This window comes from Saccopteryx bilineata, chromosome 2 (genome assembly GCF_036850765.1).
Source record: "Saccopteryx bilineata isolate mSacBil1 chromosome 2, mSacBil1_pri_phased_curated, whole genome shotgun sequence".
In the NCBI taxonomy this organism is placed as follows: domain Eukaryota; kingdom Metazoa; phylum Chordata; class Mammalia; order Chiroptera; family Emballonuridae; genus Saccopteryx; species Saccopteryx bilineata.
The window spans coordinates 102,789,703-102,814,138 of NC_089491.1; the positions used below are offsets into that span (position 1 = coordinate 102,789,703).

General features: G+C 45.7%; 1 protein-coding gene across 2 annotated transcripts in view; it reads left to right on the forward strand.

The window, feature by feature from the left end:
• SHC3 (SHC adaptor protein 3) overlaps positions 1–24,436 on the forward strand; it is a 139,979-nt gene that overhangs the window by 98,424 nt on the left and 17,119 nt on the right. For both annotated transcript variants that reach the window (XM_066257548.1, XM_066257549.1), the window contains exons 5-10: positions 1,066–1,119; positions 8,570–8,621; positions 13,008–13,134; positions 17,808–17,958; positions 18,872–18,959; positions 21,242–21,400. In XM_066257548.1, coding sequence (XP_066113645.1) covers positions 1,066–1,119; positions 8,570–8,621; positions 13,008–13,134; positions 17,808–17,958; positions 18,872–18,959; positions 21,242–21,400 — 631 coding nt within the window. The remainder of the gene's footprint in view (positions 1–1,065; positions 1,120–8,569; positions 8,622–13,007; positions 13,135–17,807; positions 17,959–18,871; positions 18,960–21,241; positions 21,401–24,436) is intronic.

Below are 24,436 nucleotides of genomic sequence, written 5' to 3' on the forward strand. Positions count from 1 at the left end.
ATCTGCTCAGGTTTTTCTAGACCCTGAGTAGTTTTGCGTGTCCCCCCAAACTGAAGGAAGCATTTAAAAGTATCATCTTTCAGTTCATTTATAGTTTTGCTTTGGGTTTTGCAGGAGTAAGGTTGGAAAAATCCCTTGGATGGTAAAATTGCTGCTCTGTAAACTCTGACTGCCCACCAGCGAGGGCTGGAGGGGGGCTGAGCAGAATAAACCTGGTTATGTCCAGAAGGAGACAAGAGCACTGTCCCCACCCCCAGAAATTTACTTCAAAGTCGTCACACTGTCTTTAAAATAGATAAAAGTAGCGGTGGAAGAAGACTTATGCAGCTTTTTAAATTTAGGGCAGCTCCTAATTTACGCAGCATCTGCTAAATTCCACTGTACCCAGCAGTTCATGACGCTGATGGAAATTTCCCACTTATAAATGAACTTGGAATGTCCTCGCCAGTTCTCAAACTGATAAATTACAACAGTGCCTGAGATGGCACCGATTTTGATCTCAGATGCTGGGTTTCCAATTTCTGCACACAGGATGCAGATGAACTGAAGTGGGGGACGGCCACACTTCCCTCCACTTGAGCTTTGGGGTTTTTATTGAAGACCCCATATGTCTTTGGAAACAGACAGTACGCAGCTGAAATGTCTTTGTGTGTGGGTGAGACGTCTTCCCTCTCAAAGAGGCACAGTCCTTAAGACCCTCTATGTTGGGTCACATCTGTGCTCATTGCTAGCTGTAGTATTCTGAGCAAACCCTTGGCCCTCTGGGCCTCAGGCTCCCCATCTGTGAAATGGGATTGCAGCAGCTTCTATATCACAGAGGCTATAGAGGAGCTAAAATGAGCTAATTCTGGCAAAGCTGCTAGATGACCAGCTGACCTGCTGAAAAATTCATTAAAGTTATCCACTGTCATTACTTCTAGAGTTGTTGTTTTCATTGGGTATCAATTTCACCAATTTTGGGGAAAACTTGTTGCTTTGTATTGCCTGTCAGTAAACATTTGTTCTTCCAAGACACGGGAGGGTACTACTAATGGCATATCTCCTTTCTTGTTTTGGGCCTGGCAGATTATAGCGAATCACCACATGCAGTCCATCTCTTTTGCTTCTGGCGGGGACCCGGTAAGTGCTCTTGGCGTGGTTTTTTCTTGATCTTGTTGAGAATTGCTGAGAAGGAGGTGCCTCTTAGGATGTCATCCTGAAAGTTTACTGTGATGCTATTTCCCCTCCTGGTTTCCTAAGCCTCGTTAGCCAGGAGCTGCCAACAATCTCTGTTGAAACCTTGGCTTTCTCAAGAGGTAACGGAAGCTCCCTGGCGTCTCAGAGCTGCCAGGTGTTCCATCTCCCGACTCGGCCTGCCCTGCTCTGCTCCTGTTTCTCTACTGGACCTCTGCTGGGGTCCTCCCTCTGCTGGGGCCCTCCCTCTGCTGGGGTCCTCCCTCTGCTGGGGCCCTCCCTCTGCTGGGGTCCTCCCTCTGCTGGGGCCCTCCCTCTGCTGGAGTCCTCCCTCTGCTGGGGTCCTCCCTCTGCTGGGGTCCTCCCTCTGCTGGGGCCCTCCCTCTGCTGGAGTCCTCCCTCTGCTGGGGCCCTCCCTCTGCTGGGGTCCTCCCTCTGCTGGGGTCCTCCCTCTGCTGGAGTCCTCCCTCTGCTGGGGTCCTCCCTCTGCTGGGGCCCTCCCTCTGCTGGAGTCCTCCCTCTGCTGGGGCCCTCCCTCTGCTGGGGTCCTCCCTCTGCTGGGGTCCTCCCTCTGCTGGGGTCCTCCCTCTGCTGGGGTCTTCCATGTTTGTATCTGAAGTTCACTCATAGGCTGTGGATTTCCTTAGTCAGGTTCATTCAGAAATATTTGAAACGGGCATTTTTCTCTTCAAATTTAATACTGTAGTAATTCCTTTTTTAAGTGAGAGGAGGGGAGATAGACAGACTCCTGCATGCACCCTGACCAGGATCCACCTGGCACCTCCCATCTGGGGCGAATGCTCAAATCAGCCGACCTATCCTCAGTGCCCTGGACCTACGCTCCAACCAATGGAGCCAGTGGCTGCAGGAAGGGAAGAGAGAGAGAGAAGCGAGAAGGGGAGAGGAGAGAAGCAGATGGTCGCTGACTGGGGATCAAACCTGGGACGTCAGCACACTGCCCTGACACTCTTTCCACTGGGCCAGTGGACCAGGGCCAACATGGTAGTATTTTTATGGTTTATTTAGCCATCAAGGAAGGAGTTGCGGAGACAAAGCAAGATTGACACAACAGAATAAGAATGTCCTGTGTTTGCATCGCTAATTCAATGAAGACTGGCAAGAATGAAGGGATTGGCTCCCCGGTGTGTCAGGCTCTGTGTCAGGAGTCAGTATTCACCACCCTGTTAGCAGAAGCAGGACTCAGGGCCACACCCACACCCTCACAGCTGTTCACAGTGAGCAGTCAGCCCTTTGAAGAAACGCAGCAGGACATCAATCCAGAAGGAAGGAGGTGAGAGGAAACCAGGGAGAAAACCGAGGAGAAAACCACTTTCCAGTGGTGAAGGGGAGACAGGGCTCCCCCAATGTGGTCATGCTACTTTTCACTGGGCTGGACTAAGTTCCCACCGATCCAGGGAAACAGCTAAGAATTAGGACAACAGTGACTTTTTCATGGAGCTAAATTCACTCAATTAAAAAAAAATTGTTCTATGTCCTGGGAAGATGTCTTTTTGCTGTTAAAAATTAATTTTTATATAATAAAAGAATGGTGGCTTATAGTAGTATTTTTTTATAATTATTAGTCTGTGTTATTTTGCCAAATTACCAGTAGGCAATACTCATATTTTAAATAAAAGTTTGCTGGTCCAAGGTTGCTTGAGTAATTGGAGGATATATGACTCTTTATCCCAGGGGTCAGGAACCTTTTTGGCTGAGAGAGCCATGAATGCCACATATTTTAAAATGTAATTCCATGAGAGCCATACAACGACCCGTGTACTAGTTAGGCATTATCCAATAAAAATTTGGTGTTGTCCCGGAGGACAGCTGTGATTGGCTCCAGCCACCCGCAACCATGAACATGAGCGATAGGAAATGAATGGATTGTAATACATGAGAATGTTTTATATTTTAAACGTTATTATTATTTTTTATTAAAGATCTGTCTGCGAGCCAGATGCAGCCATCAAAAGAGCTACATCTGGCTCGCGAGCCATAGGTTCCCGACCCCTGATTTATCTCAATGCAGGGACCTAGTCTATCTTAGCCCAGGAAGGACATTTTCCCCATGTTCATGTTTATCTTACAGACCTTCCCTCCTGAGTTCCTTCTATCTCGGTTGTGTGATTGTAAAAGTACTGTCGGCACACCGAAAGCCTAATCAGGGGAGCAATTTTCACTGCAGGCTCCAGTCTCTACATTTCCAAAGGGCGGTGCGGTCATGGCACGGAGTGTCTCAGCTCCAGGAGGGCCAGTCCCGCCCCCAGCTGCCACAGCCCCCAGGAGGTCATCACCCCAGCATCACGCCTGCCTGAGAGCTCACTGCAAAAAAAGGCCTGGGTGACGGCCCCTCGCAGACACCTCACAGACCCCTCTCAGACCCTTCTCAGACCCTTCTCAGACCCGTGAGCCAAGCGCACTATCAAGGGAAGGGGTTTGTTCACCCTGCAGATAGGTTTTTTTTGCCTTAAACCTCTGCTTAATTGTCAAGGAATGACCAGACCATCATTTAACCATCTTATTTGGCCTTTTTTCATACTTACGGTCTTGTTTTCAAGTCATTTATGATGATTCTTCCTTCCCTTTACTTTTGTGTGTATGTGTGTATGTGTGTGTGTGTGTGTGTGTGTGTGTGTGTGTGTGTGAGAGAGAGAGAGAGAGAGAGAGAGAGAGAGAGAGAGAGGAATAGACAGAGGTAGACAGACAGTTAGGGAGAGAGATGAAGAGCATCAACTCAGAGAGGTTGCACCTTAGCTGTTCATTGATTACTTCTCATATGTGCCTTGACTGGAGGACTCCAGCTGAGGTAGTGACCCCTTGAAGTCAGTGGACTTGGGCTTCAAGCCATTGACCTTTGGGCTCAAGCCAGTAAAACATGGGGTCACGTCTATGATCCCGCACTCAAGCTAGTGACCTCGGGATTTCAAATCTGGGTCCTCAGCATCCCAGGTTGGTGCTCTATCCACTGCACCACCGCTTGGTCCGGTTCTTCCTTTACTTTCTTTCTAACCCTTTAATTTCTTATGTTTCATTGTAAAACGAAAGACCTCACTGAGTTGTATATTTAGAAAGTGGAAGTCTTCCACAATCAAACCCATCATAGGTGCATTCTTGAGGATGATAACTAGACGTTAAGGTACACCTGCACACACATCTGCACTTATGCCTTTACTTGCATTTGTATCTGTCTGGCTCTAATTAACCTGCAGCGGCTGTCTACTTGTTTGCCCAATGTGACACTTGGAACTGTGGTTTCTTAAATTTGGAAAGTGATCCAGTTTGAAAACTGGGTCAGCAAAAGGTAGAAACATTGCACACCTGCGTTGACAGCTCCCTTCAGAAACTTGTCTCAAGGCTCATCTTCATAATGATGTCATCAGTGGAGATGCAGAGAGCTAGCAAATGGGAAGCCAGATACATTGTCTTGTGTTAGAATTATTTTGTTTCTCCAGGGTACACACAGGTCTGTGAACTATCTCTAGTTTTTCCTATCATCCCCCCTTTAAGAAAGGGAAACTTTCAGGGACCCTTAAAATAACTCACAACCTTTTATATTCTTTCTGATGTCTTCTATAACAGAAAAATGTCACCATAGGAAGCCCAGTTACTTTCCACTTCCACTGTAACCAACTGAGTGCATGTCACGTTGTCCATGAATTCCCACCCCCGCGTGGTTTGTAATTATTACAGTTAGTGGATGTTCTAAATTAAAACCAATGATTCCAGGTTCTAGTCATTGTTCTGCTGCCAAGTGTGTATCCACTAATTGCTCCATGCCTCAGTTTACCATGTAAGAAAATGATATTTTGAAACATCAAGTAAGATAGATTGGAAAGCGCTATTAATCCCTTCAACAATAACAACAAAAAAAGGGTGTATATCAGTTACAATCCACTCTTATTAGCAGTATTAAACGACCCCCGGAAGAATGCTGGAATAATGGTCAGGCCCCAAAAGTCTTGGAAAATAAAAACAGAAGTGGGTAAATACAGAATGAGTAGTCAGTAGCCCCATTTTTGGAACCTCATGTGCCTACTATGCGATGTCAAGAACATTGTTTTGAACAGCTATACACTCCCTCATTGTGCCAAAAGATAAAAATAAATAATATTGGCATCTGAAAGGCTACGTCCTGGCTTGGCCATTAACCATCGAAGTGACAGGCACACATCATGTCTCCAGAGCTGAGTTTCTCAGATTGGAATAAGAATTTAAAAGGGATTTTTTTTCTGTATGATGCTACTGTCAAATGAAATTAATTTTGTCATCCAAATATGTACAAAAATAAAGTATAGATTCCTGTTACACACTTTATTGACCTGGAAACCCCAATTGAACTTGAAAGTTTGCTAATAAATACAGTAAAGCCAAAAACATTCAAAGCACCATAAACTTACTCTGATGGAGCAAGGCTTGCTGCTCTCGGTGAGATGCTAAAATTGGCCACCATGGTGCATTCAGGATCTTCTGAGGTCAGTATCTCTCATAGGCGCCCAATGATTCAGTTCTCCACTAATCTCTCTTATTCAAGCAAACGCTTCGTTGTACATCACTGTGTGTAATGTGACATTAATTTGCTTCAGGTGAGCAAAGACCTCTAGTCCTTTCTGGCTAGATGACATTTCTTTTCTAATTTTTTAATGCTTGCTTTGGCAGCACATATACAAATTTTTTAAAAACCTGGTACTCATAATGTTGGAAACCCAACCAGAAATCTTGACACTGAAACTGCTTGCAGAACATGATGACACAGTGGTCATTCAGATGATCTCGAATGTTCTTGTATTAACTGTTAATATTATCATGGAAAAGAAAACACAAAATTAAAAGAAAATTCTTGTGACATCTTAAATGCAGAGGAATGCACCGACCCAACCCTGGGTCCCATGGATCTCAATTTGAGAAATACTAGAGCTTCCTAAGGAAACTGCTGACATAAACATCTCCTGAATCCAGGAAGAGGGTTTCTGACGACAAGCTACAAGGCTTTTTTTTGCCAGTAGCTTTAGAGTCTTACCAGTTCTTCCTTGATGGAAATGACTGGAAGCCATGTGGACTGGTGTGACCATCTCCTACTCCCTTTCCCAGGTCAGTCTGTGAATACACCAGTGGACAGTGAACTGAGTGGGAAGAGGAAACAGCTTAGCTGGGCTGCATGCTGGAGAATGTCTGTAGTATAGCAGCCCATTCCAGGCAGACACGCTGGGGGAGCTGCCTCCCTACTTGGTCTGACTATGTCATCGTGAGCTCCAGGGGCAGTGATGTGGGGAAGGTGCTTCCCCATCCACCACCCTGCTGTAGGTGCTTAGTAACCATGGCAAGCCCACCCACATACACTTTCCCTTCCTCTCTCTTATTGGAGGGTTTTCTGCGAATGTGGTGGAGAGAGAAAGGGCAGGCGCCTCTGACCATATGACCAGACAATGATGAGAACTTACGATGGAGAATCCTTCACTGCTGAAGACCAGGGAGCTAATCAGCTAATCGATGACCTTGCAGCCTTTCAAAATAGTAACACCTGGGAAACATTTGCTACAACGGATAGACCTTCACCATTGCCCACCACTACCTGAGACTTTTTTTTGAATGTTGAAAATGTTAACTTGGCAGAGAAGTTTTTTCTGCATTTGCCAATGCAGAGAATTACTGGTTCTCAGATGGGCCCTCGGCCCACTTCTGAGGCTGTCCTCTCCTCTCTGCCCTGTAGATTAGATGGGGAAGAAGCAAGGAGGATCATCCTTCAGGTAAGGATGAGACGTCTAAACTGAGTTCATATTTTTGAGACACCCTAAAAGAATTAAAATCACTCACTGCTTATGTCCAAGGAGAAAAGAAACCATCATATTTCATCCACGCATGAGAACGCGTTTGCAATGGACCTCTGCACATCCGAGTTTCTTCTGGACCAGCAATTCTCAGAGCATGGCTGCCTGGCCAACAGCAGCAGCAGCACCGGGAAACTTGTCCAGGGTGCACATTTTGTGGTCTCACCTCAGGACCCACCAAACAGAGACCCTGGAGTGGGACTTAGCAATCTGTGTTTGAAGCCCAGCAGGGGACAGAGCTGACAGGAGTGGGTCTCAGCATCTATGCATAATGGAATCACCTGGGGAGCCTTGAAACATCCCAGGTCCCTGGGCTTCTATCCAATCCAATTATACCAGATTACCTGGGAGGTGAGACTCGGTGTTTTCATAGCTCCCCAGTGACCCCACATGCAGAGAATAGGAGCCCTTCATATCCTGCTGCTCAAAATCTGGGCCATGTGCCCATGTTCATTGCAGCATTGTTCACAGTGGCCAAGACATGAAAACAACCAAAAAGCCCTTCAATAGACGATTGGATAAAGAAGATGTGGTACATATACACTATGGAATATTACTCAGCCATAAGAAATGACAACATAGGATCATTAATGACAACATGGATGAAACTTGATAACATTATACTGAGTGAAATAAGTAAATCAGAAAAAACTAAGAACTGTATGATTTCATACATAGGTGGAACACAAAATTGAGACTCATGGACATGGAAAAGAGTGTGGTGGTTACCAGAGGGAGGGGAAGGGAGGAAAAGGAAGGGGTGGGGGGAGGGGAGGGGCATAAATAAAACCAAATAAAAGGTTGACAGAGGACAATTTGACTTTGGGTGATGGGTATACAACATAATCAAATGTCAAAATGATCTGGAGATGTTTTCTCTGAATCTATGTCCTCTAATTGATCAATGTCACCCTGTTAAAATTAATTGTCTAAATAAAATTTAAAAACAAACAAACAAAACAAAAACAAAAAAATGTTGGCCATGTGGAGCTCCAGCCTGGCCCCTTCCCCACCCAGTCAGGACCTGCATGTCACCGGGAGCCTGGTGATTCCCGCCATGGTACATGTGGGCCACGTGGAGCTCCAGCCTGGCCCCTTCCCCACCCAGTCAGGACCTGCATGTCACCGGGAGCCTGGTGATTCCCGCCATGGTACATGTGGGCCACGTGGAGCTCCAGCCTGGCTCCTTCCCCACCCAGTCAGGACCTGCATGTCACCAGGAGCCTGGTGATTCCTGCCATGGTACATGTGGGCCACGTGGAGCTCCAGCCTGGCCCCTTCCCCACCCAGTCTGGACCTGTGTGTCACCAGGAGCCTGGTGATTCCCGCCATGGTACATGTGGGCCACGTGGAGCTCCAGCCTGGCCCCTTCCCTGCCCAGTCTGGACCTGCATGTCACCGGGAGCCTGGTGATTCCTGCCATGGGACAGTTTGAGAATGTTGCCTTGTGGGATTGTTATCTGGGTGTAGCATTTCATTCCTGAGATGGTTTACACACTGTGTGTCTCTTGCTTATGATTGGTGATGTGGACATCTCTTTTATTTTCTTCTTCTTTCTTTTTTCTTGACAGGACACAACAGACTACGTTGCATATGTGGCGAAGGACCCTGTTAATCGTCGAGGTAATCAGTGCTTGACCTTGTCATCTGTCACTTGAATACAGTGACATCAGATGCCTCTTTGCTCAGCCGCTTGCACCGACAGGAGCCTGTGCCATGTCACACTGTTCACGACCATTGAGGGTCATGACCATTGAGAAGCATGACTGCTCACCTGGCTGAGACTGTGAGCTCCACATGCACGTCTCTTTCCCACTGGCCGTTTCTGGGCACCTGCCTTTCTCAGTGCACTCCCATTCATACTCTGAAAGTGGCCCCACTCCTGACAGGCTCCAGCTCCTGTGTGTCCACTGCCACCTGAGCCTCCCCGAGAAGCCTCGCACTACCTTACCCAGCCCTGAAGGCTAGCGTGGAAGCTTAGATGCTGTCCCTGATGCCCCTCAAAGCTATACAGACTGAGTGGAGGGTCTGAGGCATTCAAGTATTTTCCATCCTCCTGGACCCTTTACTGTACTCCTATTCTCTCCCTGCACATCACACTCCATTTTAAATCACCTACAAAACCAAAGTCCCACTCATGGGATGCTAACAAACTTGGGTGGGTGGGCTGACTAAAAGTGTGCTGCCCTTGAATACCAGGCAGCCTCAGCTGTACATACAGCTCCAGTGCAGAGCTCATTGACCAAGACCACCCGGAGGGGGGTCTAAAATAGTACACCCTTCCCTCCACAGCCCACTGGTTCCCCTCCTCTTCCCACCTTAGGTCCCAACTGTTACACTTTTCTAGTTTGCAAAACTTTTTTCTTCATATATGTTTACACATATATTTTCTTCTTTTAAAATTTTGATACAAATAAGATCTTAGCCTTTTATTTTACCCCCCCCCCCCCACACACACACATACATTATATCTTGGACATATTTTCAAGACAGCCTAGAACGATGAGGTTACCTACCTGATCCATGATGTGGCTTTATCAGAGTTAACCCTAAAGGTCTTGTGTGTTCTACCCCCATAATCCTTTTTTTTTTTAATTTTAGTGCAAGCATGCACACGAGTGCTGCGTGAGATACAGGGTCAGACAGACAGGAAGGGGGAGAAATGAGAAGCATCAACTCATAGTTGCGGTACTTTAGTTGCTCATTGGTTACTTTTTCTTCTGTGCGTTGATGCAGGGAGCTCTAGCTGAGCCAGTGACCCCTTCCTTGCTCAAGCCAGCGATCTTAGGCTCAAGCCAGCAACCATGGGGTCATGTCTGTGATCCTATGCTCAAGCCCACGCTCAAGTTGGTGACGTTGGGGTTTTGAACCTGTGAACTCAGCGAACCAGGTTGACACTCTATCCACTGCACCACTGTCTGGTCAGGTTACATCATTTTATTTTAACATTGGAACTTTCATTTATTACCCAGTGACACCCACCCCCTGCAGTCTTATGTATACATTAGCTCAGATTGCAAGGTTGGGGTCACAGAAGCAGCTAAAACACGATGCTCTGATTAGACATGTGGCTGCCACAGGAAGCATGGACTTCCTGTAATTTGTAACTGCAGCAACATCCCTGTTTAGGCACCGTCCACAGCTCCCTGATCTGCTGTGGAAAGACACATCCTATCCGTCGTTGGTGCTGACCTAAGAGGAAAGAAGCCTGCGTGTTCAGCCTGAAGTGCTCCTAACACCTTCTGCAGCTTTGCCCCAACATTTTCTGTGTCGTGGGAGACTTGGTGAACAAAAGGCTTGCGCAGGAATCGCGCCCGGGGGAATGCCGCCCCTTGTAGCCGCGCTTGCCTCGACAGCGGGGTTGTTTCAACGTGAGAAAGTGAGGGTTGCTCTGGCCTTGGACAGCTGTGGCTCCAGGAGGTGACTGCCTGGGAAAGGCCTTAAACAGTATGAACCCATTGGGGCAGACAACACCCCCCCCCATGTTCTTTCCTCATCAGCACAGTGGGTGAAAGCGAGGGTTTATTTATCTATTTAAAGTGGGAGGTTCATTTCCATCTCTTAACATAGAGCAGGAGGTTAGTGTTCCTATGAGTGGACGTCTAGGTTACCCCATACTGGGCTATTTTCAGCAGCGATTGTGCAAATAAGATAGGCCTCCAGCAGTAAGCATCTGGTGACAATGCTGGGTGTTCCCTTCGCCCCAGGCCTCGGGCTGAGAGCTGGACTTGGGTCCTAACAGCCTGCTGCACCCCTGCATGTAAAGGTCTCACAGCCCCTCACACTGGACAGACTGTAGATTGAAGCCTTTCTGCCCTCCACAAAGCATCTGCCAGTCTCATCAACGTGCCCACAGGACCTGAGTGAGCTTGATCCTGCTCTAAGCTGTCCCAACCTTTTCCTCCTGCCTCCAGCTCCACAGACTGCTGGCTGTCCCTGGAACACCACTGCCACCACCTGCCTCGGGGCCTTTGCACCTGCTGGGCCCTTGAGTGGGACATTCTCGAACCATCACAGGCTTCACTCCCCGATTTTCTTCAGGCCTCCTCTCTGATGTCACCTTCTACTGCCCCAGTGTTTGCTTTGGGTCATATTTTAGGTTTTACAACATTCTTTTGAGTCTTGACTCTATGCGTATCTCATCTGGTCTCCTTCTTGTCATGTATGATGCCTCAGGCTCTGTCTTTCCTTGTGGGTGTGAACACACACCCAGCTGTTCACCTTGGCAAGGGCCTCCTCATTTCTTGAGTACACCAAGTCTTGCAGGCCCGGTTAAAAGATGGCGGTTTTGGCTAGAGACCATTGCAGTATTCTCAGAGGGAACAGCAGATCCAGCCGTAGCTGGTAGCCAAGGGATGGTTCTGGATTTGGCGTGGGCTTCTGGTGCACAGAGAGGGCATTATAGACAAGGAGCCTCACACCCTGCCAACAGGTGCTACTTTCATGGTCTGTCGAGGACGAGACAGGTAGTGGAGCCCAGAGATACTCTGCCAGCCTCGGGCAGCTCAGACACACAGGGCTTGGCCGTAACCCGGTGAGGGTGCAGCCACCAGAACACTGCAGCCTGTGCATGTGCTGGGAGCTGACCTGAAGAGGACACTCTCCAGGCTGGCTGTGCTCTGCTGTGTGGGAACGCATGGGCCCTGTGGATTTTGGTGCAGCCCCTTCTGCTGAAACCTGGTTCCTCAGTCACTAGGTGAAAGGCTAGGGCACTGCTTTCTCCCCAGAAGAAAGATAAACCACATTTCTTGACATTTCCCCTGTTTGTTTGTTTTTTGGTTCTCCAAAGTATTGGCCAGCCCACTCCCGGGGCTGCTGCTGACACTAGGGGTATAGATGTGTGGCTGGAATACGTGTGTGGGTGAGTTGGGGGGTCTTTCCTTCACACTGGCTTCAACTCTTCCTTCCCCATCCATTGGAAGACATGTCTGTTTCTATCGGTGAACCAGTAACCCGGCAACTCTAATACCTGTTTCACCTGGGCTTGCTGTATGCCTTCCCGGCTTGATACTTACAAACTAGTGTCAATAGTCAATGACAAAAAATGCAGTTGGAACATCTGTCTCCTGGGGACCAGTCCCTTGGCCACACCTACTGCCTCCCAGGACTGCCCGGCGATCCACAGCACATTCCCCTGTCTTCCCCACAGTGCTTTTTCCTGTGTCCTCAGGAGTGCGCCCCCTCCAGCCTGAAGGGAGAGCAGGAGCGGGGGGTGGGCAGGGCCTGACCGCTGCCATCGGGGTAGGCTCCCCTGGCTTTGAGCACAGAGAAGGCTGCATCATGCTGGAAGTTGACAGACTTCAAATGTGATGATGTCTCCGTCCCTTCCCGGGCAGTTTCCCATCTTAAGGAGCCCTCTTTTCCATGTGTCCTGGGTTCTCCTGGAGCCAGAGGCCAATCTGATGGCTCTGGTGCCTGAATAACTATCTTTGTGGCGTCTGCCAAGCACCTGCAGGAACCCTCCCTGAAATTCAATTATGTCCCAGCTGTTGATGAGAGAAGATGAAGCGGGACACATCTATGTGTTCTCTTCTCCAGGGAGAACGCCCTTATTCTATTCGTGACAAGTTGTGCCATGCTGATCATGGCAATTGGTGGAGAGGCCGGGGTTCCTCTGTGGGGTGCATGGACAGTCACTGTCTTGTAGAGCAGAAGCAGGCCTCCTCTGTGCTTGACACCACTGGACCCTCTGTTCTCCGAAGGTGTCACGTGGATTGTGCCACAGCCTGGTCACTATGCCCTTGAGGGGTGGTGAGCACCTGCCACAAAGGCATTCATTTTTCATTTTAGAGAAAACAGGCTACTCAGGAATCCATCCAATGGTGACACTGGGGTTAAGCTGCAAGTCGAGCCCCCAGGACATATTATGAAGGGCACTCACACCTCCTTGTCCCCCTCTTCTCACTGAGGCTGACGGGTTTACCCGTGGGAGGGCTTCCGTGCAGGCGCCTGGGCAACCCCAGTGTCTGTCTGTCTGTCTCTAACGGGCCGGGTTTCTGGCTCCCACAGCATGCCACATTCTGGAGTGCTGTGACGGGCTGGCCCAGGATGTCATCGGCTCCATTGGACAAGCCTTCGAGCTCCGGTTTAAGCAGTATCTGCAGTGCCCTTCCAAGATCCCTGCTCTCCAGGCCCGGTGAGTGGTGCTGCTGTCTGCAGTGGCCGGTACGCGTTTGATCACCTTTCCTCCTTAAAACAAACAAACAAGCAAACAAACTGTAAAGGGGAACACCACCGACCTGCCTCCCTGGGGAGGGCCCTGTTCGAGGCTTCCTGGGCTCAGGGACACCTGGCGGCGCTGGGCCAGGGCTGAGGAAACTGGCAGATGGAAGCCGACATATGGGCAATGCTCTGAATGTTTGGAAAAACATTTTTTTCTTGAAACTATAGTGACAGTAGCCAAGGTTACAAAGAAACATTGTAAAATGTTTTTGCTCCGTTTCCTGTGCAACCATGCAACATTTCACGTGTCACCTCCTAGGGTCTGTATCCCCGCAGGGTCTGCATGTACCATGGCCCTTGGTCATCATGGTTAACCAGCAGCCTGACTCAGCGGCTCCCTTGTGGGGCCTTGTGCCTGGAATGACCAGTGTCAGTCCTGCTCGACTGGCCTCTGTAGCCTGGGGACTCCATGGCCCACGTGGCTCTGGTAAAGTACTTTAACCAGTTGGGGCTCAGCAGCTTTCTCTGTAAAATAGGAATAATAGGAGCCATACTGTGATTTTGAGTGTTAAATAAAATGGTAAATACAAACAGGAATTGTGAGACATTTGATTTATTATAAAAATGTTCAGGACCTATCATTGAATTCCCTTAGCACATAGGGGTTTACCATGCAGCATTAAGCATTAAAATAGTAATATAGGGCATGGTGGTCATTCAGTAGACTCTCCTTGACTGAACTCTCATGAAAGCCTGTTACCCTGGCGTGATCACTGTAAGTCAGACTTCATTTTATTTCCCCCAAGTTTACTTTGCATGCATTTCCAACTTCTGCAGCCACATTTTGTGACTTAGTCATGTAGGAATTGTCTACCTTTGTCTTCATTGTTAGGAAGATTTCATGTCATCCCTCTGAAATCTTCACTTTTTTTGAAAGAGATTTTTTCCCTTGTCCACTGAGAAATTTCTTTTAAGACATTCACTTTGGAGGTCCCTGGGGAGGCCCCACTTGTTCCTGGTCAACAGAAGCTGCTACAAGCTCAGACGAGCTGTGTGCAGGAAGAGGTAGAGTTAGCAAGTGACAGAGGCCCAGATGGCCCTTGCAGGAGAATGAGTGAACAAACTTTTGTAAAATGTTTTTGCTCCGTTTCCTGTGCAACCATGCAACATTTCATGTGTCATTATATATATTTTATATATAATGGGATACAGTTGTTACAGAGAATGCATCCGTATTGTGTATTACTAGAAAAAAATCTCAGAATTTTTAAATGGTGTGAAAAACAATATGAATCATTTATGGAAATGTTAGACAATTGTATACATAGTTTATGGGTAAATGCATATATATATATATATATATATGCAGGAATATTATACACTGACTCTTGGATATCCAAGGATGAGGTAGGGTATAGTGGGCTTTAACTTCATTTGTCAACTATATTTCTTCTCTAGCATTTTAAAATGTAAAGATACCAATATTTAAAAAAAATGACAGTGAACACCCTCATACCCATTGTAGAATCTACCATTAACATCTGACTGTTAATTTCATATATCTATTGATCCAAAGTAAGTTTGAAATTTTTTTTTCTTTTTTTCTTTTTAATTAAGTGAGAGTTGGGGAGGTAGAGAGACAAAATCCTGCATGTGCCCCGACTGAGATTCACCCAGCAAACCCCCTATTGGGGCGATGCTCTGCCCATCTGGTGTATTGCTCCATTGTTATGCAACTAAGCTATTTTTAGCACCTGAGGTGGAGGCCATGGAGTCATTCTCAGTGCCCAGGGCCAAATTGCTCAAATCAATTGAGCCATGGCTGCAGGAGGGAGGGAGAGAGAGAGAGAGAGAGAGGGAGGGAAAGGGGAAGAGGTAGAGAAGCAGATGGTTGTTTCTCTTGTGTGCCCTGACTAGGAATCAAACCCAGGACATCCACACGCCAGGCTCTATCACTGAGCCAACAGCCCAGGGCGACAAATTTTATTTCTTAAAAAAAAAAAAAGAAAGCAAATATAGCAAACTGTTCACATTGCTTAATGTCAGTGGTGAATATATAGGTATCTTTTATGTTAATTATGATTTTCTGTACTTTTAAAATGTTATGTAATAATCAAATAACTGTTATTATAACAATATGTACAGCCCTGGCTAGGTAGTTCAGTTGGTTAGAGCATTGTCCAGATACACTAAGGTTGCAGGTTTGATTCCCGATCAGGGCAAATACAAGAATGAACCAATGAATGCACAAATAAATGGAACAAGAAATCTATCTTTATTTCTCTCTCTCTCTCTCTTAAAAAATAAATAAATAAATAATATGATAAAAAAACACCATGTACAAAAGTAGGTAGAGTTAATTGAGCTACCATGGTTCTCTGGGAAAATTTTTAAGGCATAAAGTTCTGTATTGTTTCTATAATATATAATAAGGTTTAAAGGAAATTTAATTTTGGATTTTCATTCTTTATTTCTTCATGTTAGTATATGTTACCATCTGATGTTCTTTCATTTCAGCCTGAAATATCTCTTTTAATGGAAATTGCAGGGCAGATTTGCTAGTGATGACATGTTTTCAGTTTTTATTTATCTGGAAATGTTTTGTTTCTGCTTTATTTTGGAAGGATAGTTTTACTGGGTATAAAGTGCTTGTAGACCGTCTTTTACTTTCAGTACTTGAATATGCCATCCCACTGCCTTCTGGCTCTCACTGTTTTCAATTAAGAAGTCAGCTGTTCATAGTATTGAGGGTCTTTTGTCCAGATCTAAATTTCCTCAGGGTTAGTCTTTATTGATTGCTTTTTTTCTTTGTGTTTATTTGCATGTCTCATACATTTTACTTTATTTGAAACTAGAGCTTGTAAATAATGCAGCAACTTGGGAAGTCAGATTTCTTCCCTCCTTGGCACTTGGTGGTGTTTTTTGTGGCTGTTTTGTTTCTATAACTTTTCTAAACTAAATCCATAAAGTCTGTATTTTTTGCCAGCTATGGCCACTGACAACTCTGATCAGTTCATTGATTAGAGAGCTAATGATTAGAGAAATATTTCTTTAAATTCCTGGAACTATTAAGTTTCCCAGGCTTTCTGAGGGGTTCTGTTTGTATAGGAAGCAACTTTTAACACCAAGCTGAGCAGTTGGTCATTCTGCCTTAGCTTTCATTTCCTGTCTGTGTGTAGCTCCAAGGTAAGCCAGACATGAAACTAGGGCCTTTTGACATCTTTCCAAGGATGAGCAAGCCTCCATCTGCAGACATGAACAGAGCCCTGTGAATACATGTGGCCTCCTAGATTCCTCGGAATATGTGGAAGTTTATCAAAAACCCATACAGACATCCTATTTTCTAGCTGTTATTTTTAAGCTTTTCATTAGCCTACTATCTGCTCCAAATGTTGTCTACTACTTCAGGGAGTCATGCTATTGAACAATGGCCTCTCGTTATTTTTTATAAACCTTCCTCATGAAGAGGCATTTTTTTCCTGGGCTAGTTCTGAATCAGGTCACGTAAAGACAGCCTTAGGAATGACTTCTTCTAAGGAACGACTAGACAGTTTACTTAATGGCAGCTCTCTGGGAATGGGGCTTTGAAGGAGACTCAGGCCGTTTGTCCCCACCCCCATGGCTCTCAGGCTACTGGTTTTCTCTGTGACTGCAGGTGCTTTGCTTTCAAAACTACCCCAGAGATGGTAATAGAGCAAGTTAAAATGACAAAGCTGCTGTTCTTACAGTTATTTTCCATTTATTTAAAAAACAAACAAACAAACAAGCAAAATATATACCTCTCTAGGTAGTTGCAAGCTTTTGGCTAATTTCAGGGTTTTAAATAGTTAATTCTAAAAAAAAAAACAAATAGAAAATTTTTTTACCAAGTTTTATTGTTGCTTTTGTGGAAGAGAAATTTTTCAGAGGTCCTTACACTACCATTTCCCCTGATGTCACCAAATCTTCATTTTTAGTTGATTTTGCCTTGGGTAAATTTCATTATTTACTAAAAGTATGTGTCTCTGCCTTGAGGATCTGGTTATCTTTACATTTAAAGTTTTTAAATTAAAACTAAGAACTATATGATTTTATACACAGGTGGGACATAAAAATGAGACTCAGAGACATGGACAAGAGTGTGGGGGTTACGGGGTGGGGGGAGGAGAGGGAGGGGGTGGGGGAGGGGAAGGGCACAAAGAAAACCTGTTAGAAGGTGATGGAAGACAATTGGACTTTGGGTGATGGGAATGCAGCATAATCAAATGTCAAAATAACCTAGAGATGTTTTCTCTGAACATATGTATCCTGATTATCCATGTCACTCCATTAAAATTAATTAAAAAAAAGATTTAATCAATAATGAATAAATAAATGGAATAACAACAAAAATTTTTTTTCTTTCCTAATTAAAATGTACTTTTGAAAAAGGATTTTATTTTCTGTTTCAAATATGACTGGACTTTTCCAAAGGGTAAAACTATGAATAAGACAGAGATATTTTACTATACCATTCATGTGGTTTTCGAATACGCCTGAGACCTATGTGGTTGAGTAGAAAGTGACTAAATTCACCCCTCTGGGGTGACAGGTATTAACATTCGAGGTGTTGGTTTTGACTACAGGTTCAGCGTTTGACTAAAGCTCTTGAAAATTCTCTTTTAACAGAATGCAGAGTCTGGATGAACCGTGGACGGAAGAGGAAGGAGACGGTTCAGACCACCCATACTACAACAGCATTCCAAACAAGACGCCCCCTCCGGGGGGCTTTGTTGATGCTCGACTGAAAGCCAGACCCCATGCCGCTGACACAGCCCAGGTTAATCTTATACCTTTCTCTGGATGCTGGCTAACTGAACTTTATTTCCTTGTATTTTTCTCAGCTTTGTTTTCAGGTTGGCCTCTGACAGAATAACTCGCAAATGTTTTCCCCATGGATTTCACAGAGCAGACAAGTAGGGAAAGCTAAGCCTTTGTTTTTAACATCATAAGGTGCTTAGTCAAATACCTTGGACTGTATTGTGATTCCTGAGGTAGGATCTGGAGGTCCCTTCTCTACCTTAGGGCAAATTTCATTATACTGCAATCTTAATGAGGAAAGACAGGGCTCAATACATGTTCAACTTGTCTTTGGGTGCTTTGGGTACTCTGAAAAGACAGTGGACACAGGCCTTTGAAGTGGTAGGAACTTTATGAGTTTTTCTATTTTAGTCATTTTCCTGGGTTTCCCTCTAACTCCAAATTCTAATGAGGCAATTGTTTTCTAGGGTTATGGTATCTTTATTTTGTGTTGAGAGTTCTTTTGATGTCTTCTACCTGACATAAATAATAACCACACTAATAATAGTGTCAAAATAGCATTGAAATAAAGTGTCAGCCGCTCTGACACTAAGAAGGAATCCCTAGGCGGACTTGCCCAGGTGTGTCAGGTGACCAGTGTATTCTGGCACATAGATACTTCTGCTGCGTCCAGGGAGCTCAATTCATGCTCACATGTGAGGAGGGGGGATGAGAATAAAGGGGCGAATGTGCAGTTTTGTTGAGATGCAGTCTCTTCCTCTCACCCACACAAACTTATTTCCTAAATCTTAATGTCAGCTGTGGGGCATGACGGGAAAAGTCATGTGTAATTGGGGACGAGCCACCTGGTCATTGATGTGCCTGCTACCGCACTGTGGCTTTTGGAGATGGGAAAACAAGATGAGCATAATTTTTCCTCTTTGTATCTATAGTTTTCAGGAAAAGAACAAACTTATTACCAGGGAAGACACTTAGGAGACCCGTTTGGTGAGGACTGGCAGCAAGCACCTGTCAGGCAAGGTGAGAAGCAAGGTAACAAGGACAAGAAACATAAAATACGAAAGTCATGTGTCGCTTCCCAGTCTCCCTTGCTCCACCTCCATCCTTAAGAAACCATTGTGTTGCTTTGTATGTTTATCTACATCAGTTTGCATTTTATAGAACTTCATATACATGTAGTTATATGTATGCATTCTTTTTTATCTGACTTATTTTCACTCGGAAAAAATTAGTTTTAGATTCACTCCTGTGGCTATGTGCATCAGTAGTTATTTTTCCTTTTTATTGGTGACTAGTATTCCATTGTATGAGTATCCTACACTGCATTTAGTTGTTGATTGATATTTGTTTCCAATTTGTGAGCATTACAGATAAAGTTGGTTTGAACATTTGTGTTAAAAAAAAAAAATGAGCCTGACCAGGCGGTGGCACAGTGGATAGAGCATCAGACTGGGATGTGGAGGACCCAGGTTCGAGACCCCGAGGTCGCCAGCTTGAGCGCGAGCTCATCTGGTTTGAGCAAGGCTCACCAGCTTGAGCCTAAGGTCGCTGGCTCGATCAAGGGATCACTCGGTCTGCTGGAGCCCCCCAGTCAAGGCATATGTGAGAAAGCAATCAATGAACAACTAAGGTCCTGCAACAAAAAATTGATGCTTCTCATCTCTTTCCCTTCCTGTCTGTCCCTCTCTCTGACTCTCACTGTCACGCAAAAAAAGTGGTGTCTCCCCGGTGTTAGTTTATCCCCTGTGGAATGGCAGGAAAATCCACTGAAAACCCTGTGGATGGTGGGGCTGTAGGTTCCTGACCAGATCATAGAAATACACAAAGTGAGGAAGTGAGGGTGTTGCACGTCTGCTGACAACTCCTAGACAGATGACATACCAGGATGAGTGTGTGTCCTTCAGCGCTGACTGTTCTCAGGTGCCCAGGTGCCTTTCTTCTGGCCAGAGGTCTGAGGAAGTGACCTCCACCCATCTCAGTGGGAGTTGGTTGGCAGACTTGGAAGGGTGTATCATGCTGTCCCTAAGCTCCATAGGGCTGAGCCCCAGTGGTCCTCACAGGAACCAGCATAGCTTTCCTCTCCTGGCCTCCTTCCACTGCCCACTCTCCAGGGTCAACTGCAAGAGGAGGAGAGTGACATCTACCATAGGCAGAGATGCACCAGGACACATCCGCACGGCCCTGAGTACATTTAGAGGACACTTCCACATCTTATCAAATCCATGAGCATGCACCTACACCCCACATTAAAAATAATTTAGAGGCCCTGGCTGGTTGGCTCAGTGGTAGACCATCGGCCTGGTGTGTGGAAGTCCCAGGTTCGATTCCAGGGCACACAGGAGAAGCACTCATCTGCTTCTCTACCCTTCCCCATCTTCTTTCTCTCTGACTCTGTTTTCCCCTCCCGCAGCCAAGGCTCCATTGGAGCAGAGTTGGCCTGGGCACTGAGGATGGTTCCATGGCTTCCACCTCAGGCTCTAGAATGACTCCAGTTGCAAAGGAGCATTGCCCCCTAGTGGGCTTGCTGGGTGGATCCTGGTCAGGAGCATGCGGGAGTCTGTCTCTGCCTCCTTGCTTCTCACTTCAGAAAAATTAAAAAAAAAAATTAGAAATGACTGACAGCTAACTGCCAACATGAGTCTCCATTCCATAGACAGTTCTGTGCACACGTGTGCGCATACACATGTATCTTTTGTGTATTAAAGTTTTAAATTAATTTTAAATGTTCCCCTTCCTCAGACACTTCCATAACTCCTTTGATAGCTCTAGGGCTCTGACTACTAACTCTACAGGTCTGAAGGAGACGCAGTGACGAATGAATTAAGATCCAATTTAAGCTTCTATGTCTATAAATTTAACCATTTATTAATTTAACAACAAAACTTTTCCCTTATCATAGCTATTTGTGCTGAGATCGAATGACAACAATTTAAAAAACATTATGTTGTTCAATAACAGTTGACATCCAATATTATTTTATATTAGTTTCCGGTGTATAGAATAGTGGTACCCGCCCAGTCACGGGCCCAGAGTCGTGGTGAATCGCTGACCACACGGGTCTCCACTGCCATGGACTAATGGTCGCACTTTGACATGAGGGTATAGATGTGTCTTAGCCGGAATGCAGTAGTGCATGTGACAGGGTCAGAAGAGGAGATTTAAACCACGGGGGTAGGGGCTACAAGAAGAATGTCCTTACAGTCAGCCTGAAGGGCCTTTCCTGGAAGACTGGGGGGCTCAATCACAAATGCACCAACAGCATTCCCATCAGAGGAGGAAACAGGGCTCGTTTGTTGTTGCAGGGTCCACGGACACCTACAGCACGTCGGAAGGGAAAGCACACGTGGCGCCCACGGGAGAAGCCCCCACCTATGTGAACACCCAGCAACTCCCGCCGCAGGCCGGGCCGCCTGTGGGGGGCAGCACAGAGGGCAGCCCCAGGAAGGACCTCTTTGACATGAGTGGGTTTCTATTCGCCCTCGGTTTCCTTTGCTTCTGAGCTTGCTTTCCACATGGCCTTTTACTGGAAGTCTGTGCAGTTACTGAACTTTGTGCTGGTTGGGTTCTGATTGATGCTGATGATTAGCAGTGCTTTTCTGGGTTATGATCGGGCTTTTCAGGACTTTTAACGTCAGCCAGCCTGTGCTTTTTGACCACATCCCTTTCTGTTCCCCAGAGGCACAGCGACTCTCTTCTCTTTGGGACATTGGCTTAGCTCTTGAAGATGTGCACATATCGAGACCATCAGTCTACATAAGGAAACACACTCATTTCTTTATTCACTTAATAATTAATTGACTGTTAAGTGCTATCTCAGTTGCAAAGTGTCCAGGTGCAATGGCATGGCCGCTGTCCTCATAAAGCCCTCGGTCTCTTGGGCAAGACCAACACACGACCCAGAAATTGCAACAAGCCCTTCTCATATGCGTGCAGTGTTTGCCTCCTCTTTCATTTTTCTCTCATCCTCTCTCTTTCTCTACCACTTCAAGTCTCTCCCCCATTCCACTGAACACTTAGCATGTGTCAAATACCATTCTGCTCACTGGGGATGTACAGGAAAACAGAGTAGGCAACGTTCCTGTTCTCGGAGAGCTGAACTAGCCTCTGTGAGTTACCAGGCAGTAACAAATGCCCACATGGAAAATAAGGAAAGAGAAAGAGAGAGACAGGAAACTATTTAAATAGCAACACAGTGGGGTATTTAGCAGGGGCTTTCTGTGTGTCATAAATATGGGAAAATTAAATCACCCATGAACTCATTAATGGGATGACAATGGTGAGCAAAAAACTGTTAAGAAATTTTGAAAGAAACTCCCGAGCTCACAAAGAGCTCTATATCCCCCCAATTTTTAAAATTCCTTGAGGATTTAAAGGCTAAAGAAAGGAAGAGGTTAATATTTAACAACTTTCTACCATCTGCTCTGCATTTATTTAATATTTGCAAAGATATTACAGGTGGATGTTATTACTACAGGTGGATGTTATTACAGCAATGTGCCACAAAATGACATTTGGGTCAACAACAGACCACATTTAGGATGGTGGCCCCATAAGGTTTCAATGCAACTAAAAATTTCCTGTTGCCTAGTGAAAGTCCTTGGTGTCTTCATGTCCTAGCACAGCACATTGCTTGTGTGTTTGTGGTGGTGCTGGTGTAAACAAACCTACTGTGCTGCCAGTTGTGTAAAAGTACCATCAATGTTTGCGTAGGTGCACTCCATGATCTTTGCACGATAAAGTCACCTAACGACACATTTCTCAGAAAGTATCTCCATCATTAAGTGACGTGGGACTGTATTGTTATTACTATTACTATCCTTATTTACAGAAGAGAAAACAGAGAATCCTAGAGGCTAAGAAAGTTTACTACTGGCTGGACAATACTTTCCATGGTGTGTGAGTGAGGACAGGGTTGAGTGCGTCCACGGTTAGGCAGCACCAACACAACAAAAGCCTATTTCTCCTCAGCCACTTTGGTTTCCCGGATACTGGACTCCCATTCTGACTGACAGCAATGACCGGAACCAGAGGAACTGTAGAATCCCAGGGCTTAGGGCACCTTAAAGATAATCTAATCCAATGCCTTTACTTGAAATACTTGAAATAATTTGGAAGCAGCCTAGGAGGTACAAAGTGACTTCCCCACAATGTAGAGCAATGTGGCGGCTCTCTAGCCCCTGCTCCAAGTTTAACAATGTCTCACAACTGCAGTTTCGTAGTTGTGCTTGTGGTCAGCCCGTTTTACTGTTCAATTTGGCCAGTTTACCAGGTGATTCCTGGGCCCAGAACCCAGTGAGAATTAGATTGGTCTGGGGTTTGGGATGGGAAACATGAGAATCAGAACCAACATTTTCTCATCCATCCATTTCTACTCCTGCTCCCCAAATTAGAGAAGACAAAAAGAGGAAAGGACTCTGGGAGGATAGTATCTATTGAAAAGAATGAAAAAAAAAAAAGGGCAGTGCTCTATGTTGTTTATTTTGAACCACTAGAGCTGAATGGTGATGATGGTGATAGTTGTGGTGATAATTATGATAAATAGCAATGATGACAATGGGATAATGGTGACGCTGACGGTGCAGAAACAAGATAATACAAATTTTCAGCTACTCCAGGCAATCAGAAAAAAGATAAGGTAAAATAAAGTAAAATTTTAATCAATAATTTTAACTTTTTTACTCCAACTATATAAATGAAATGATTTAAAAAGTATCAAAATGGCCCTGGCCGGTTGGCTCAGCGGTAGAGCGTCGGCCTAGCGTGCAGAGGACCCGGGTTTGAATCCCGGCCAGGGCACACAGGAGAAGCGCCCATTTGCTTCTCCACCCCTCCGCCGCGCCTTCCTCTCTGTCTCTCTCTTCCCCTCCCGCAGCCAAGGCTCCATTGGAGCAAAGATGGCCCGGGCGCTGGGGATGGCTCTGTGGCCTCTGCCCCAGGCGCTAGAGTGGCTCTGGTCGCAACATGGCGACACCCAGGAGGGTCGCAACATGGCGACGCCCAGGATGGGCAGAGCATCGCCCCCTGGTGGGCAGAGCGTCGCCCCCTGGTGGGTGTGCCGGGTGGATCCCGGTCGGGCGCATGCGGGAGTCTGTCTGACTGTCTCTCCCTGTTTCCAGCTTCAGGAAAAAAAAAAAAAGTATCAAAATGATCTAATTTCGGTTTCATTTATTCACCTCACTTCTGCCCATCTTCTACTAATAATTGGCCTTGTTTTGCAGCTTCTGTTGAATATTTATAGAGTAGGAAGTATGACCAGGAATAAACCCATTGAGCTTTGAGGATGCCAGTCTGCCCAGGAGGACACTGTCCTAGTTCTTGTGGTGCTTGCGTTGTTTGGGGGTGCCAGATGGCCCTAAGTCATATCTGTTATAGCACATTTCATGCAGCACTCCACATATTTTTTCAGTGAGCTTTTGTACAATTATTTATTTAAATTTATTTATTTGAGACAGAGAGAGAGAGAGAGAGACAAGAACATTGATCTGTTTCTGTATGTG